The sequence below is a fragment of the Acartia tonsa genome, chromosome 14, assembly GCF_053477335.1.
Source record: "Acartia tonsa isolate MP-2025a chromosome 14, ASM5347733v1, whole genome shotgun sequence".
Lineage (NCBI taxonomy): Eukaryota > Metazoa > Arthropoda > Copepoda > Calanoida > Acartiidae > Acartia > Acartia tonsa.
In genome coordinates, this window is record NC_137273.1 from 37,307,110 (window position 1) to 37,324,689 (window position 17,580).

Consider the following 17,580-nt stretch of genomic DNA (forward strand, 5'->3'; position numbering starts at 1 on the left):
GATAACAGTTAATTGCATTATCATTTAATTTTGTTATCAATAAGATAAGGCATCGCTGCTATTATAGGCTTAATATCTCAAAATAAACTTATTATTTTCTTAAAATCATTATGGATTAAAAACCACCTATTAATAAAGGCGGCTCAGCTTAAAGAAAATATAGGCAGATGCAAAAGAATTTGAAACTAAATCAATGTATTTTACCTTGTAATAAAAATTTTGAAGCAAAATCACATATATATCACAGAAAAAGCATTGAATATTTCTGAAAAAAATAACAAAATGATTAACATTTAACTTCATAACAAATATAAATATATATATATATTATTAGGTACTGTAATTCAAACATTATTCGAATTTACAATATTTTTACCAGTATTATTTTATTTATGAAAACTATGTAAAAAAAATCCACAATTTTTTTGAACAATTTAAACAACAATGAAAAATTCTTAGACCGAAAAAAAAAATCAAAAATTATTTAAGACAAAAGTGGGAATATTTAGGAAAAAACATAATCTCGCTTTTTCCTCCCTAGCTTATTTTTCTGTCTTTTTACAAATGAAAAACATATTACCTAAAGAATAAATATACAATATTAGAACAAAATACAAATGATCTTTTATAACAATAGGAACAATATCTAATAAACAAATGGGATAGGACAATAAAATTTCCAGCAATTAAAAACATGGTATATGGAAGGTAGATTATATATAAAATATCTTTCATTATCCTATCCCTGAAATAAAATACAAAATAGGCGAAAGTGTTGGCTTGGTAACTAAAAATAAAAAATATAGGTGTTTACACTTCTCACAGACTTTGCCAAAATGTTCCTAATACCCTTTGTTATTAATATTCATTTCATGCTTATTTTAATTTCTTAGTTGCATCAAACAATAAATGTATAACCCACACAAAATACCTGGTCCATGTGGTGGGAATCTTTAAAAATGTCAGCAAATTTCTTTCTGCTCTTATGTAGCGACTTTGCTATGTTTATCTTTCCGACGCTATTGGCTGATGTTCAAAGATCCAATTAACACATTTATTTAATTAAGTTAACACAATGTTCCCACCCGTGCGTAAAGTCACATATAGGTCGTGCCCCTCTATTCTTTTACTTTTATCAACTTTCTATATACAAATGATTTATTTCTTAATATTTTTTATTTCGGATTTAATAAAAAAAAACTTTTGGCAAATATGATGAGAAATGTACTTCCTACTTGGACACATTAAAGTGAAAAACATGCATTAATATTATACAATAACAATAAACATTTATATGTAGTACAAAAATTAAAATTCTTTAAGAATAACATACAGATGAACAAAAAGAAATGAAACAAATATTTGGTGCCTTTGTGTTTATTCAATGTCCATTTTTATAATCATAACACGAAAAAATGCGGTAAAAAGAAGGTGATTATTTAAAACAGGCAATAAATGGAACAATAGATCAAGATAAAGCAAAAATTAACGCTTAAATGTGATAAAAATATAATACATGTTACAGAAAATTATAAACCTCAAAATGCAATGTATGTGATAATTGAAACGAAACTCATTCATGCACAATAACAAAAAATAAATTCAGATAAAATAAAACAAATTATTGACGGGTTGTTACTGGAAGATAGCAGAAAGAAATGTATAGCCACTCATCTGGATACCGAAACATCAAATGGATGGTAGAAAATGGATAGCTAATCTTCTGGACATCAAGACATCAAATGGGTGGTAGGAAATTATAATAGATAGCCAAATGGATCGACACCAAAACATCCAATAGATGGTAGAAAGTTATGGATGGTGGAAAATGGATGTATTCCATAATTAGATCTGATCCAAGACTCAAAAACCGTGAGACACTCGTGACATCTTTAACGCATCCTATAATGTAATACTTATTTATCACATCGTATTATAAACAGCTTTACGCGGATATAAAAATGCACAATTATAAGAATATAGCCAGTTTATTCAGATAACGAAAGCACGGGCTAAAAAAATGGTTTTTATCTTATGATTGTACATTTCTATATTCGTAGAAAGCTGGATATAAAACGATGCTAGACATAGTTTTTTCGTATGGATGAGAACCGTTTCCTATCCACCGGATTCGAATGAATACGAGAAAATATATTATCAACTTTCTAGATGAAATAAAAAAAATAATAAAGAGGTTTCGTGATTATTTCTATATAAACACAGTAAATAAGTTTCTCGTATTCATTCGAATCCGGTGGATAGGAACCGGTTCTCATCCATACGAAAAAACTTTGGTTAGCATCGTATTATATCCAGCTTTCTACGAATATAAAAATGTACAATCATAAGATTAAAACCAGGTTTTTTGGCCGGTGCCTTCGACACCTCGGGGCAAAAAAAAACTAGTTTTAATCTCATAATTGTACATTCTACATCCGCGGAAAGTCGTTTAAAATACGATGCGAGAAATAACTATTCTTTGTTTATTTTTGGTTTGTTTATAAAAATTTGCTCATCCGCCAAAAGTTAATGTCCGTGTGTCAAAAGTTGTGACACTCGACAAGTGTTAATGTTCGTTTGTCAAACAGTTTAAGAGCTTTACTCTTATGACTGTTGTCACCCTTGTATTTAATGACAATACCTAAATTAAAATCCTCTAAATTTCTGTAGAAATCCATTTGTCAATCCCCGTCATTTTTATAATAGACAAGGGAAGGGGGGAGGGGTAATCCCCCCCCCACCTCCCTTAACCCTAATTGGCTAATTCGGTAGCCAAGCCTTAAAAAATCATCTGAAATTTTATAATAATAATCATTTTTTGTAGGAATTAATATATTAATGAAAACAAAAAAAAATTGTACTACATTAATATTAAAACATTAAATTATTAGGTATACATGTGATTTTTTTAAATTCTATATTTATTCGAGAAATATTACAATAGTTTAGTCATTTGTTCAATTAAACGTCCATAAAGTCTGGTTAAGACAGCCAGACAGACAGACAGACAGACAGACGGGCAGATAGACCAAGTAAGCGTATAGTGCTGTCACAACTTTAGGAGTTTTTACAAAAAAAAATAAATTGAATGAAAAATTTTTTTAATGATAAAAAGTTATCTTTAAAGAGTTTAGATTGTGACTCCTATTAAAGACAAAAATTCGCAAATTTAATGAATTTAATATTTGCTTAATCAAAGGAACATTAATGTAACTTTGCCAATATTAACTAAACAGGCCAATAAACTTTAATTTAAAGTTGACGTATAAAGTTGCGAATATTTTAAATTAGAAAATGCAATAAATATCGTATGATATCGTTTTATATTTATTCAAGAAAATAAAGTTGTAGGATTTATTACTGTTTGATTTGTCCCGAAGGAATAAAATCGAATTTTCATAAAACAATACAAAATAAATTTTGCAGTTTTATATGTCAAGTCAACTAAAACATTATAAGCAGCAATTTTAGAAATCGTTCGTTAAAAAATCCTCTTTTTCAAAAAACTATATTCAGAATGGAATATTAACATTAATTCATTTCATTTTTAAGCTTTCTTGTGAAATCTTAAATGCCAGTGGATCTTCAGCTATCGGTGTTGCAATTGGTGAATTCTAAAACATTTAGGTTTCTCATAAGAAAATCATCAAAACTTGTTGGCCTGTCTGTCTTTCTATCGTTTGTACGTTCTAATCTTGATTGACAGTTTATGCGAAACTTAGAATTAACTAAAATTATCATTAGGGTTGGCAATCCGTATCCGAATCCGGAATCCGCCCATTTTTAAGCCAATTTTGGAATCCGGTACAAAATTGAAAAAAGTTGAGAAAAAAATTTTCTAAGAGGATAACGCCAAAATTTGGTTCGATTCCCGGAAGTGAATTATAGAGAACAACAAGAACATTAATTTTTAGGACATATGTAGCACTTAAATTTTTTAAATTTAAGAAAAAGCCTTTAAAAATATTGCTAGAATCCGGAATCCGCCAGAAATAAGAATCCGGAATCCGCGGGAATCCGTCTTTTTTTTGGACGGATTCTTGTAAGAATCCGAATCCGGTCCAAAAATTTTACGGATTGCCATCCCTAATTATCATACTATTGATTTTTTTAAAATATGACTTCTTAGACAATTGCATTTGGTAAATTTTATTTCAAATCTTATTCATATTAAGTACCTTCATTCCAGGAAAGGGGGGAGGCGAGTGTGACGCTTTTTGAAACCAAAACAAACAGTAAAAGGAACTTGATTAAAAAAAGCGTTGCAACAATAAAATTTTGCATGGTATTTGCTTTAAAGAGGTACAATGTAGAACTATAAAGAAACAGGGGCGAATCGCCACTCCCACCAAAAACTGAAGTTTTTTATAGTTGCATTTGACAATTTTTTTAATAGTAACATGTTTTTTTTTAGTTAAGTTCCTTTGAATTTTAGTTTTGGTTTCAAAAAGCGTGACTATCGCCTCCACCCTATACAACGGATTTAAGTCTATTAGACTCTTAATACCTAACTAATATTTTGATTCTTTAAATAAACGCTCTTTCTCTTTATACTTATAACATTTTAATGTACATAAGTCTGTCTGTTTTTATGAAGCTTTGCTTGTATGGTTGTTGTCATCCTTGTCATATACTGCAATTTATTTCTGAATCAGGTATGAGAAACTTTCCTGATCTAAACTAAAGCTTGGGCCGTCATATTCATTAGCTGCCAGCAATTGATGATTTGCAGCAGTCAGCTGTTGAACTGCGGCGAGTTGACCAATAATACTGAAGTCAGGATCGAAGATAGCACTGAATAAATTGGCTAAACCTCCACCACTTTTTACTCTGTACACTTTAACCTGTAAAAACAAATTCCATAATAAGGTTTGTGATTAAAAATTAAAAGATGTCCACCATATAACTGTTACTACTGTATATCTTGCTAACCGCTGGACCGCTTTGGTTCTGCTTTTAAGGAATAAGCCCCGTGAACATATGTTCAGTCGTTGCCACAAGTATTTAGTAACACTATTGAAGATTTTACTTTTAATCATTGAATTGAGAGGGAGAAGTTGCCCCCCCCCCCCCTTTTCATTTTAAGATTTAAACAGAAAGGGGAAAAAAAAAATATTTTTTTGAGGGGTGGCATTTTTTGGAAGGTTGGAGTGGAGATACCCTCCCACAAAATAGTTAAAAACCTTTCCTGGACCTATAAGAAGGTTCACAGTGATTAGTGAGATTCTTCGCTACAGGCAAAAAAGCTTACTACTTTATATATTAGGATTTACCTTTTGAAAGTATAGTTATAAAAGTGGCTTTCTTTTATCAACCCATTACCTTCAACAACTTTAAGAAGAAAAAGTATAACTCACCTTATCTCCAAAAGTACGCTCAATATATCCATCTAAAATAAAAATAAAACTTAAACTTTTCAATATATTAAATTGTTTCCTATAAACATTTAAAAGTCAAAATAATACTACTCTTCTAAAAAATAATGACTTTTGTGTCTCCCTCAAAGCACCTATGGGGTAGATTACAATAAGTAACAAAACAACGTATGTCCTAAAGCATAAAAAACCCAACTATTGCAAACAACTAACCCTTACGAGTAGAACACACGACCTTTTGTCTGAAATTTGCCAACAATGCATAGTAATCAGGTACTTTTGTTTTGGGGCAAGGTTTTATTACCTATTTTTACGACCAATGTCCAGCATTTGAGATAGCAATAGTAGTTACAAATTTTAACGTCTTTAGTTATGACTCGATTTCGAGCCCATCACCTCCCCAACGACGGGCGGCAGATGCGCTACAAACATGGGTTAAGCCCCAGTGCTTACCTACAGTATCAATTCCATCTACAAGACCAAGTTCTAAAGCCTTGTTGCCCGTCCAAGCCTCTCCAGTAAATAAGGTTTCGTCGTCTCCCTTTAACCTCTCCCCTCGGCTAGTCTAAATAATTTCTCGAGATATAAAAATGATTTAAGACAAACTTATCTTTTAAATATTAAAAGTACTTCTTTATTGTATCAACTAGCGGCTATGCCCCTAGAAGCCTCTAGGGGCACTTAAGGTAAGAGGGGGAAAAGTCGACCTCATCCCATTTTAAATTTGAGTTTCAAAAAAGTAAAAAATATTTTTTTTTGGGGGGGGGGGTGAAGACACCCTCCCCAAAAATAGTTTAAAACCTTCCCAGGACCTATAAGAAGCTTCACTGTAAAGGAGAACAATATCGGTTCAGCGGTTAGCGAGATCCTTCGGGACAGACAAAAACGCTTACTACTTTATATAATAGGATGGATAACAAATACAGGTAGTTTTAGCCTAGCAGGGGTACTGTATCCAAATAAATAAACCAACAAAAAACTAGCCCCCACACAGTGGTCTATTTTGGCCTTTTGGTGGACATTTCACCTACCTCTACTCAAAGTCAATTTTCTCAGCTTGTAGTTGATAGAATCGTTCAAAATAAAAAGCATGCGCCTTATTATTACCCAATACAACTCGTATGTGCATCTAGAGAAGAAAAACAAAAGCAAATTGGTCTAGAAAATACTTTGAAACTTAGCTAAAATTTTATATTTTCATAATTTTTTCTTGGGTCGTAGAGAGCCTAAATTCGATGTTTTAAAGCAAAAAAACATTTAAAAACCTTAAAGCATTAATAAATATTACTTTAGAAATGAATATATAAAGGTAAATGCCCTATCACCAATCTTTGTGCAACATACATTTGATACAACTAATTGACGTTTCTTTACCCTTTTTTACGAAGTTATTTTCTCAGATTATTTATAATACTTAATGTAATCTAGCAATAAAAAACAAGGATAGGTTACTGGCAAAAGTTACTTTATTAGAAAGGAATTTATCAAAAAAAATGTTGTTTTTGTGGTAACCCAAGTCGTTGCTTCTAATCACGAAATAAATACACAGGGATATGTTACTTGAAGACAACTTTTTGGCCTCCAAAAGAAAGTTTCATTCAGCATGCAATAGCAGCGAGGAAGGGGACATACGACCGTAAATTATACTGGTACCCAAAGTTTTATACACATGTTATCTTGTTTGTTGGCCCAAAAACTTTGGGTACTATTTATTGAAATTGATTGGTTGGTTCCAAACTAGAAGTGTCCAAATTGGTTTACCAATAATAAAGGGATAATTTGTTTAGGGATGTATATCATTATCAATTAATCATTCATTGTCTTAACCCTTTAGATTACTTATGCAATAGTACTTTAATTGGAAGAAAAATGATTAAATTTGATGACTGTAAAGTCGGAGGCATTGTTCCTTAGATGCCATGTCTTTGACGAAAATAAAATTTCCAGATGGTTTTTAGTCTAGCAATGGATTTATTATTACTTGAATGTTACACCAGATTTTTATGTTGTCAAATAAAGGGAAACTCCCAGCGGACTAAAATAACGATACCCCTCCCCATAACCCTCCTTTACCCCATCCCATCTCCTACTCGATAACTGAACTGACCAATAAACAAGTGCCATGTTTTAGGAAACTCGCAGCGGACTGAAATAACGATACCCCCAAATCCACCTTCTTCTGGCCCATACCCTCTCCTACTTGATAAATGAACTGACCAATAAACGAGTTCCAAGTTAGCAAGCTAAATTGACGACAATTTTTCCCCTGTCATAATATCCACGTATTCTATATCCATTAGTCTAGCTGGAAACCGCGGCTATAGCAAAAAGGGTAATGCGATTCCTATTTTTTTTTGTGTAAAACGTAATCATCTAGAGACGTTAAAAAAGGCTGCAGCTTTGTTAATTTTAGAGTATAGGCATTGTATTGGCCCTTGAATTGATAAATTAACAAGACATTTTTATTGATATTATACCTACTAGTTTAACAAAAATCAAATTATAGTTAGAAAATCCGTTTTAGATATCTTACATAGCAAACAAACAAATTGAAACATTAATGATATTATGTTATTAATAAGAAATAAGTTAAAATGCATTAGGAATAAAAATTAACAGAGAAAAGAAAAAAAATTAATTTTTTTTTCTTTCATCTATTGCAATTTTAGAGTTTACCCTCTAAAGTTAAAGTTAAAATTTGAAATAAACCGGGCCCCGTAACAACCTAAACTAAACATCAAACTATGGCATTATGCCTGTATATTAAGAATAATATATGGTTTGGTATGTTACGGGGCCCGGTTTTTGGTGAAAACCTTAAAAAACTGAAAATTATTGCCAAATTTTTTTGCAAAAATATTTAGGAAATGACATAAATTTTTTTTAAAAACAACAATAAAATGGATTAAAAAAGTATAAAAAAATTCTAAAACACCAGTTTCCTAATATATCATGTAATATTATGAATATAAATAGGTGAAGAAACTTCATTGTATCAATGTAACACTGAAAAAAATTATTTTTTCCAAAGATGGTGAAAATTCAAAAGGTAAAATTCATGACGTAAAAATAATCCTTAACCTTCATGTTTCAAAGTTAATCATTCATCAACCAGTGGTTGAAAAGACAGAAACTCTTCAGTTTTATGTGAGATAGGGTATATATTTTCAAAATAAATTATTAATTATGAGGAATTCCAATGTTGATTTTTGACGAAATGTCCGGCCTTAGACCACTGTGCCCCATCACCTTATTTTCATTTTCAAATTAAAAGGGGTCTGTGCTTTACTAAGCACTTTGACGGAAACTGCTAAAAGGTTAAAAGTAATTAAAGTTTGTTTACTTTAAAAAACTCACCTTGAGTAAAGGATTAACTTACCTTAACATGATCAATAAAATGTTGATGTGAATCAGTTAATATGCTCTTTAATCTTTGTATGTCGGACTCCTTCAGAGGCTCCAGAGGGTTCATACCTGCCTTATTCTCTCCTAGGAAAAAAAAGGGGTGTCTATTCTGCACAAATTCATTTTTTTCCCAGGCTGAAAAAAATTACCCACACCCATATTATGGATTTCCCCAAAGAAAGGGATAATATGAAGAAATGTTTACAGTACCATCTATTTTATTCGTTATTCTCACCCCTCCTACATATTATGATGATCTAGTTTTTTCGCCAAGAAGGGGAAAAAATGTTTCCCTTTTTTCTTCATCCCCTCCCCCCTTTAGCAGGGGATCCAATGCAGAATATACACCCCTGGAAAAAACGTAGCTTTAATTTTATGAAGGTATCAGGCGAGCAATACTTCTCCCCCCCCCCCCCCCTCCAACATATTTTTTACCCCCCCCCCCTTAACAGGGGATCCAATGAAGAATATACACCACTGGAAAAAACGTAGCTTCAATTTTTTGTAGGTATCAGGCGAGCAATACTTCTTTCCCCCCCCCCCCCTCCAACATATTTTTTACCCCCCCCCCCCCACTTTAGCAGGGGATCCAATGAAGAATATACACCCCTTGAAAAAAACATAGCTTCAATTTTTTGTAGGTATCAGGCGAGCAATACCTATGTATCTAAATATCAAAAACGTTTGATTGTAAACGTAATGGTGCTTTCCAAGAAGTATTCTCCTCCCTTGTTTTATGTAGTTTTTTTTTTTTTAATGCAACATCTACTAATCAGTGCAAAAAAGTCGACACTTAGAAATAAAATTCAAAGGGGGGAGGCGGATGTGTCACTTTTTGAAACCAAAAGTAAAACGTGCATGATCTCAGCCCATAAAAGAGTTACAGCTCTAAAATTCGGCACAGCAGTTGCTTTTGTGGAAAACAATATGGAACTGTGAAGAAACGGCGGCGGAAACCCGCCGAAAACCACCGTTTCCCGCAGAATCACATGAGATAAACTTTTTATCTCATAAAAATTTCCATTATATTTTCACGTAACACTTAATATATTTCAAACATGTCAATATTAAGTGTAAAATCTTACAAGTGTTAAGTGAAAATATAAGCAAAATTTTTATGAAAAAAAAGTTTATCTCAAATGATTTAAAATTGTCTATTATGGCGAAAAAAGGCAAAAAAATTCGACGGGAGCAGCGGTTCCGCCGCCGTTTCTTCACAGTTCCATATTATTCTTCACAAAAGCAACTGCTTTGCCGAGTTTTAGAGCTGTAACTCTTTCATGGGCTGAGATCATGCATGTTTTACTATTGGTTTCAAAAAGTGGCACATCCGCCTCCCCCCTTTTGTGATGAAACTTGGCATGTGTTGAGAAATCCTTGATAGGTCTATTTTCCCGAAATCAAACAAAAAGTTGGTCCAATCGTTTAGCCTTTTTTTTTGGGGAGGGGGGGTAATTTTCAAGGCAAATCCGTCACAAGTCCTTTTTAAACATCATACTACTCACAGCTACATATGGCAAAATGTCAACCTGTCCTGCCTTATTATCACGGAAATTGGATTAATATGAAGAAGTATACCTTTTTTTGCTTATTTTTCTCACCTGCAGTAAAAACTCTACTTTCAATGCCATGCTTCTTGATTAATTCATGAACACCAATGTTCTGATAGATTACTCCAATGCTTCCCACTAAACTGCTCCTAAATATTTATAGGGGTTGTTACAGGGGTGTATATTCCGGCTAAGGGGGGGGGGGGGGTAATAAAAATATGTGGTTGAGGGGGGAGGGAATGTAAAAATTAAGAGGACTGAAAGCATTATTTTCTATTTTTCTTCCCTCTTTGGTAAAAAAATAACTAAAGAATATGTGGGAGGGGGCATAATATGAATATAAATAAAATAAAGAGTTCTGAAAATATTTTTTCATTTTATCCCCTTCCTTGCTGGAAAAAACTAGGAGGGGAAAAAAATATAAAAAAAATTGCAGAAGGGGAAAAAATGAAACTTGTGCAGAATATTCACCCCTGGATTGTTAATCAATGTTGTTAAAAGTACTTGTCCTTGGATTTCTTGAATTAATATGAACAGGGAATTTGGGATTACTTACTAAAAAACCGTACTGATGTGCTTTTTAGAGAAGGTCGGGTGTGACAGTTTTTGAAACTAAAACATGTTTGACTTTATTAAACATTGCCTTGCAATCCTTTCATGGTTCTTATTCTAGTCGGAGCGGCGTGAAGCGCCAGACATTTTTACAATGTTGCAGAAATATTTGCAACAAATATAAACAAATAGTTACAGGACTGAGAGGGGGGGGGGGGGTTTAATGCAACCATCTCGTAATCAATGTATAAATGGCACTTAAAATTCGAATTTTAATCTGAGATTTTGCATGAGTAATCCTTGGTAGGTCTATTTTCCCTAAATCGAACTAAAGTTGAAAAAGTAACGGCTAACGGCTCATCCGTTTAAACGTTTTTTGGCTATTTTTAAGGCAAATCTGTCATAAATTACGTAGAAATCAACTTTTAGAAACATATTTTTGCTTTAAATCTTGTGAAATGAAACAAAAAAAAACATTTTTTAGATTTCTAGTACCAGCAACTACCGACTAGAAGCGGAAAAGAGCATTATGCGGAGAGAGGTTTCGTGATGGATTTCTCTTGAAAATACACAACAAATTGCTAAACGGCTGAGCCGCCAGCAGTTAGCCGCTACTTTTCCATTTTTTCGTTCGATTTAGGGAAAATAGACCTACCAAGGATTACTCATGCAAATTTCAGATCAAAATTCGAATTCTAAGTGCCATTTATACATTGATTACAAGATGGTTGCATTAACCCCCCCCCCCCCCCCTGCCCCTTTGGCAAAGCAGTCACTTAAAAGAGGTACCATGTGGAACTGTGAAGAAGTGGCGGCGGAACCGCAGCTATCGCCAAAGATGCCCTTTTCCACCAAAAAGGTTTTTTTTTGCATTTCATGCCAAATTAGACAATTTTGAATCATCTAAGACAACTTATTTTCCTTATATTTTCTCTTAACACATGTGAAAATAAATATGTTTGTCTCAAATGATTCAAAAAAATTTAATTTGGCAAGATAAGAAAAAAAATCAGTGGGAAACGGTAGGTAGTTTTCTGCAATAACGGTGGTTCCGCAGCTGTTTCTTCAAAGTTCCATATTGCATCTCTTCAATGCAACTACCAAATTTCAGTGCAGTAACTCTTTTTTAGTGGAAATCTTTTGACTTTTAATTTTGGTTTCAAAAAGTGTCACACCCATTTTCCCCCTTTAAAAAATTCTTTCTTTTGGAAACAAAGACATTAGCTTCAAAAAGTGACCTGCAAGAATATATTTGGCTACCAGCGCAAGCAATCCAATATCCGCCAGAGGCCGCCATATCCTCCACAAATACAATCACATCTACTCCGTGTTTCACAGATTTATCCTAAAACATTTTTAAAAATTCCATAACTAATAAAAATATAAAATAAAGAAAATGAAGTGCATATTTCTCGCATGGCTTTTTATCCTTTTGTCAGTGGATATTAAAGAAGGCGGGTGTGACATATTTTAAACTCAACTAAAAAAAGGAGTTATAGTACTGAAATTTGGAATGGCAGTAGCTTTAAAGAGGTATGATATGGAACTGTAAAATAACGGCGGCGGAACCGCCGCTCTCGCCGAAAATTTTGAATCATTTTAGACAAACCTATTTTTTCAACAACAAAATTTCGTACATTTGCACTTGATACTTAATTTTTAAAAATATGTTGTACCTAATTGTTTGAATATTGAAAAAAATATGCTGAATTGAATCAAATATACCTTTATGTATTGGCTGATTAAATCTGACTGGACAGGACTACCACCCGGGGAATTTAAACTGAGATAATAAATCACATTTTTAAAAAACAAGAGTCCCCAACTGAATAAGCAGAACGTAAATATTTAAGTTAATTTCAAAACTGCTAAAATACAAGATAATGTTTAAGGACATACTTACATTTTTAGGACTTGTTTATAGAGAAGCTTCGCTTTTATGTAGCATTGTACACGGTTGTCCTAGAGGAATTAGTATTCAAAAGTCAGGTGAATAGGATAAGTATGTCTCATAAAAAATTAGCAAAATAAGATTAGGCATGTTTTAAATGGACGTAAGGACTTTCTGGTAACCCTTATAGAGTTGCTACGCTTTCTAAATTGTACCTGACTGTTGTATTATAATTCAGTTACTTTAGAACTTACCTTAAGCAAACTAGTTTTAAATTTTTCGGTTTGAAGGCATAATCAATCATCTTCCTAAAAAAATTATAAATGTTATTTTCTATGTTCAATACTATTGAAAAGGAAATACGGCACATTTTTAGGACTATAATTTCCTCGAACTATGTGATCAAAAATTGTCTTATTGTTTAGATAAATTTCTCTTATTATCTTAAATTACTGATCATGTTATATAATATATATTCATTGCTTCCTTTTTTGAGAATTGTGTACTTTTTCATATTCAAACAGGGGTGTATAATTATATTCTGCAAAATTAACCCTGCTAAAGGGAGGGTAAAAAAATGAAAAAAATGTGGTTGGGGGGAAATATATGTAAAAATTAAGAGAACTGAAAACATTTTTTCCCCATTTTTTTCCCCTCTTTGGTGTTAAAAACTATAAGAATATGAAAGAGGTGGGATAATAAGAATAAAATTAAGAGTTCTGTAAATATTTTTTACCCTTTTTCCCCTTCCGTGCTGGAAAAAAAAACAGGAGGGAAAAAATTACTGCATTTTTTAGGTACCTACCTTGTTGTTTCTAAATTAATTTTCATATTGGCACTAACTGGGGAAATATTACCTAAAACATTTACAACATATTAGGCACTATTGAGTTAGGATTTGGGGGTTGGGTAATAGTATAGAAATCAATCATGGTTGGAGGTTTCCAATTGTATCAAATTTACAAATTAAGTTACCTGCTTTAATTTCTCCTTCTAGTCTTAGGACAGAAACACGTGGCTTTGGATTAATGTAATCTGCAGTTCAAACAATTATGAAATCAAACATATTTTAGGGGTGTATATTCTGCACAAGATTCATTTTTCCCCTGCTGCAAATTTTTTTTTCCCTGCTAGTTTTTCCAGCAAGGAAGGGGAGAAAATGAAAAAATATATTTTCAAAAATCTTTATTTTTTTCATATTATCCCCCCTCCCACATATTCTTTTAGTTTTTTTCACCAAAAAGGTGAGAAAAATGGAAAAAACTGCTTTCAGTTCTCTTAATTTTTACATTTTTTCCCCCCAACCACATATTATATATTTTTTTACCCCCCCCCCCCCCTCAGCCAGGTCAAATTTGAAAATATACACCCCTGACATATTTAAAGAGATAGTTTCAAGAAAGGTTATCATAATGTTATTATAGATAGCATTTACAACAAATCATCATTTTAATGTTCCCAAGTTCTTAAATTTCCTAGGTAATACTTTTCAGGGCCAATCCGTTGTCAAAGTAGAATTTTGATTAGCTTATATGAATGTTGGTTTTTAGAAACAAAGAAGCTAAGGGAATTAATAGGGTTAGGTTTGATTTCAAAATACCTTCGGCTTCTTTGACCAAATACGTTGCTAATGCAGCAGTTGCAACACCTAAACAAATAGAATAAGGCATTTTAAAAAGTTAGGGGTTACCTTGCCAGCCATTCCCTCCTTCCCTGTAAAACATGATAATAACCATCTCCCTTTATTCACGCAGCTGGAAGTGCTCAATTATAAATTAGGGTTGGCAATCAGTCTAATTTTTGGACCGGATTAGGATTCCTACAAGAATCCGTCCAAAAATAAAACGGATTCTACGCGGATTCCGGATTCTAGCAATATTTAAAAGGCTTTATTTGAAAATAAATTAAGGGAGTAAATTTTACTGGGTACTGGGAAGAATCTAAAGCTGCGTTTTTTCGATCATATTTTTACAGTAGCTTTCCTCCTAATTCTAGACCCTAAAGCAGCTAAAATGACTTAAAAACTAAAATAGGTATATATTCGGACCAAAAAAACTCAAGACGCTAATTTTAGCCAAAAATTAAGAATCTGAATCATATCCGCTATCAAAAAATGGATTCCGAATTCTGATTCTGGATTCCAAAATGGGCGGCTTCCGGATTTAGAACCCTATTATAACTAGTAACAAAGAATAAATTCTCTATGATTCACTTAGTCTAGCAGCCATCCACACCTCAATAGGGGAAATGTGATTTTCTTAGCTGCTGTTATAGATAAAAGACGGATTTTTTTATATTTGTATAAAGGTATCGTTATTTCTGTTTCTTTAGGTATCATCCTTGCCCTTTTAATTTTTTGACCACTAAACATTTGCGTTTTAGAGTTTAGTTTACAACTGATATCAGTTTAGCAAGACCCTTTTTGGTACAGACAGGATTACTATGTGGACAAGTTCCAAGCTATTTTCACGCAACAAGGAATTCTAAAAAAGTTCCCTTAAAATTAACAGAGGCACCTATTTGATTGACCCTATTGTACATCTATATACAATAGGTACCTGATATTATTTTGCTTTTCAAGGACATATCTTTCAACTTTGTCAGAAGAAAACTCATTTCGATGCGTGCGATGTCACTTTCTGAAATTTTTAAGATTATAAGGCATAAGGAAAGGGTTTTATATTTAGAGTAAATCTGGAAATTTACCCCAACCAAACTGTTATTTTATCATACATTTTATTGTTGCTGCGATGAAAAACAAAAATACTTAAAGTGCCGGTAAGTTCATAACATATATAGAACAAAGCTAGCTAGATGAATCGTGAAGAATTGACATATCTTAAATGGATTAAAGTAACTATAAGAATTTAAAGCATATGAATGATATTGACTGTTTAACACAATTAACTTTACAGCATCGACTGCCAATAATGAAATAATACCCCGTTTTCATAAAATAAATTGACATCGGTTAGCAGCTTAGACATAAGTTTAGGGTGCTGTTAAGTGTTTCATAGACCAAACTGAAGTAAATTTAACTGATCATGATAACCAATGTGTGACGTCATAACATAAGTTAAAGCTAAACCAATGTTCACATCAGTTAAGACTTAACCGAAGGTGGTTAAAACAGCTGCACCAAAGCAAGCTGTCGAAATTCGTACGGGGCATTTGTACTTCAGAAGAAAAAAATAAAAACAAATAAGAAAAGGGGTGGCATTAATTTTGTAAATTAGCAAATAGCTACGATGATTTTGTAGATTAAAAATAACAATTTTTGAAGGAAGAAAATTTTCTTTTCTTAAATTGTAAACCATACCTACCAAAACAAAGCTTTCCAAAAAAATATAAATTACTTTTCAACATTAAAAATTACTTATTAAAGGACAGCAGTTGGATCCGTCCAGCCCCCTGCCCCCCCCCACAAAAAAAAAAAAAAAATTTTTTAAATCAGCATTCGCCTATTTTGAAGATCTTAATTGACAAGGGATTTTTAAAAAAATTGTTTTATCAACATAAAAAATATTATATGTGTTTAACTTAAATTAAAAATTTCTTCTTTGTACTTTTTCTTTATTTTCTATACTCTTTGCATCTTTTCATTACTTATACCATTAATAAAATAAATACCAAGATGTATTAGGTTTTTTTATAAGACGACATTTGTCCCAAATAGGCCTTTTATGCTAATTTAAATGAATTTTAGTACGGCAACCCTGCCTTTCATCGGGTAACTGCGACAGCTTATAACATATGTTAAAAATGACGCATTGTCCACATCAGTTTATTTAAGAAACCATAATAAAACTTTTGCGTACTTTATGATTGGTAACTGAACTGAGTCCAGTAACCTAACCACACTTATTTTAGATCAGTTAGCAGCTTGTTTAAGAAAACGGGCTAATATTGAAAATTATATTTTAGTTGAACGTAACTTTTCTTTTGAAAAACACGCGAATTACGAAATTGTGTTTACATGGCTTTTAGTAAACTAGATTGAAGCTGTAAGCTTTATTTTTCTCTTCAACATAATATTCAAATCGCTAAAACTCTATATATCAATGGTAATACGTCCTCTTGTCTGCACTTCCGTAGTCCAATTAATTTTACAGGAAGTTGTCATATTTGTCCCCTTTTGTTTTTAAATATCTACAATTTTAAAATTAAAACCTTTATCATAGTTTACAACAAGCTTTAATAAATGTCGTCGTAGATTTAGGACAATTTATACTTTTTAATTTTTCCCCTTTACATAAATGGAGAATAAAATGTGTTTTTCTTGTATTATGTCGTAATAAACTCATAAAATTACTATCAAAATGTTTAAATTTAATTCTTTTTAGCCTAATTAATTAAATATACAAATATTATTCATTAAAATTCGAAGTAAGTTAGGGGTAAAAATGTACAGAGAAAATAATAGGTAGGCCCAATGCAGAACAATAAGGCCTAGAAGCAGACAATAGTATTGATTATTTACTTTCATAATTATATTGCCCCAAATCTCAATCTTTGTGATCCAAAAAGTTGCCTCGAAGGCAAAAAATCAACATTTTAATAATTCATTGTGATAAATAAGTGATTTAAAACAGTTTTTACGGAAATAAATGATATTTAAGTTATAATTGGTTATAAACAATTTTTTTAATTTTATAACGTTGTGAAACGTCTGACATAACAGCAGTTGGTATATACATTATACAAGCTTAATTTTTTTTTAGTAAAAATTTAAATTAAGACCTTTGTTTTGAAGTATGACATGTAAAAGTATCACTTCCTTAGCGGAAAAATCAATCATGTATAAAAA

The 17,580-nt window shown here is 32.1% G+C and overlaps 2 protein-coding genes across 2 annotated transcripts in view; both read right to left on the minus strand.

Moving 5' to 3' along the window:
* Positions 1–275, minus strand: part of Dip-B (Dipeptidase B) — a 72,393-nt gene extending 72,118 nt beyond the window's left edge. Inside the window, exon 1 of the mRNA XM_080148919.1 lies at positions 205–275. The gene's annotated coding sequence lies outside the window, so the exon portion shown is untranslated. The remainder of the gene's footprint in view (positions 1–204) is intronic.
* LOC145306640 (Na(+)/H(+) antiporter NhaA-like) lies at positions 263–15,714 on the minus strand. Its single transcript, XM_080148920.1, has 15 exons — positions 15,332–15,714; positions 14,374–14,421; positions 13,749–13,808; positions 13,579–13,630; positions 13,028–13,081; positions 12,608–12,665; positions 12,121–12,227; positions 10,382–10,479; positions 8,755–8,864; positions 5,829–5,940; positions 5,358–5,389; positions 4,671–4,844; positions 2,642–3,614; positions 1,202–1,902; positions 263–842 (listed from the first exon to the last, which is right to left on the minus strand). The coding sequence occupies exons 1-13, from the start codon at positions 15,387–15,389 to the stop codon at positions 3,537–3,539; spliced, it is 1,041 nt and encodes a 346-aa protein (XP_080005046.1). The 5' UTR covers positions 15,390–15,714; the 3' UTR covers positions 263–842; positions 1,202–1,902; positions 2,642–3,536.
* Positions 15,715–17,580: the final 1,866 nt, after the last annotated feature.

What these genes read in the sequence shown, in the direction of transcription:
- LOC145306640 (XM_080148920.1), bottom strand. Translation starts at nt 15,389, where the DNA reads ATGAGTTTTCTTCTGACAAAGTTGAAAGATATGTCCTTGAAAAGCAAA. An exon ending in AGAAGGAGAAATTAAAGCAG is followed by an intron (nt 13,631 to 13,748) that starts GTAACTTAATTT and finishes TAAATGTTTTAG; the next exon opens with GTAATATTTCCCCAGTTAGT. An exon ending in AAGTAGAGTTTTTACTGCAG is followed by an intron (nt 8,865 to 10,381) that starts GTGAGAAAAATA and finishes TTTTTTTCCTAG; the next exon opens with GAGAGAATAAGGCAGGTATG.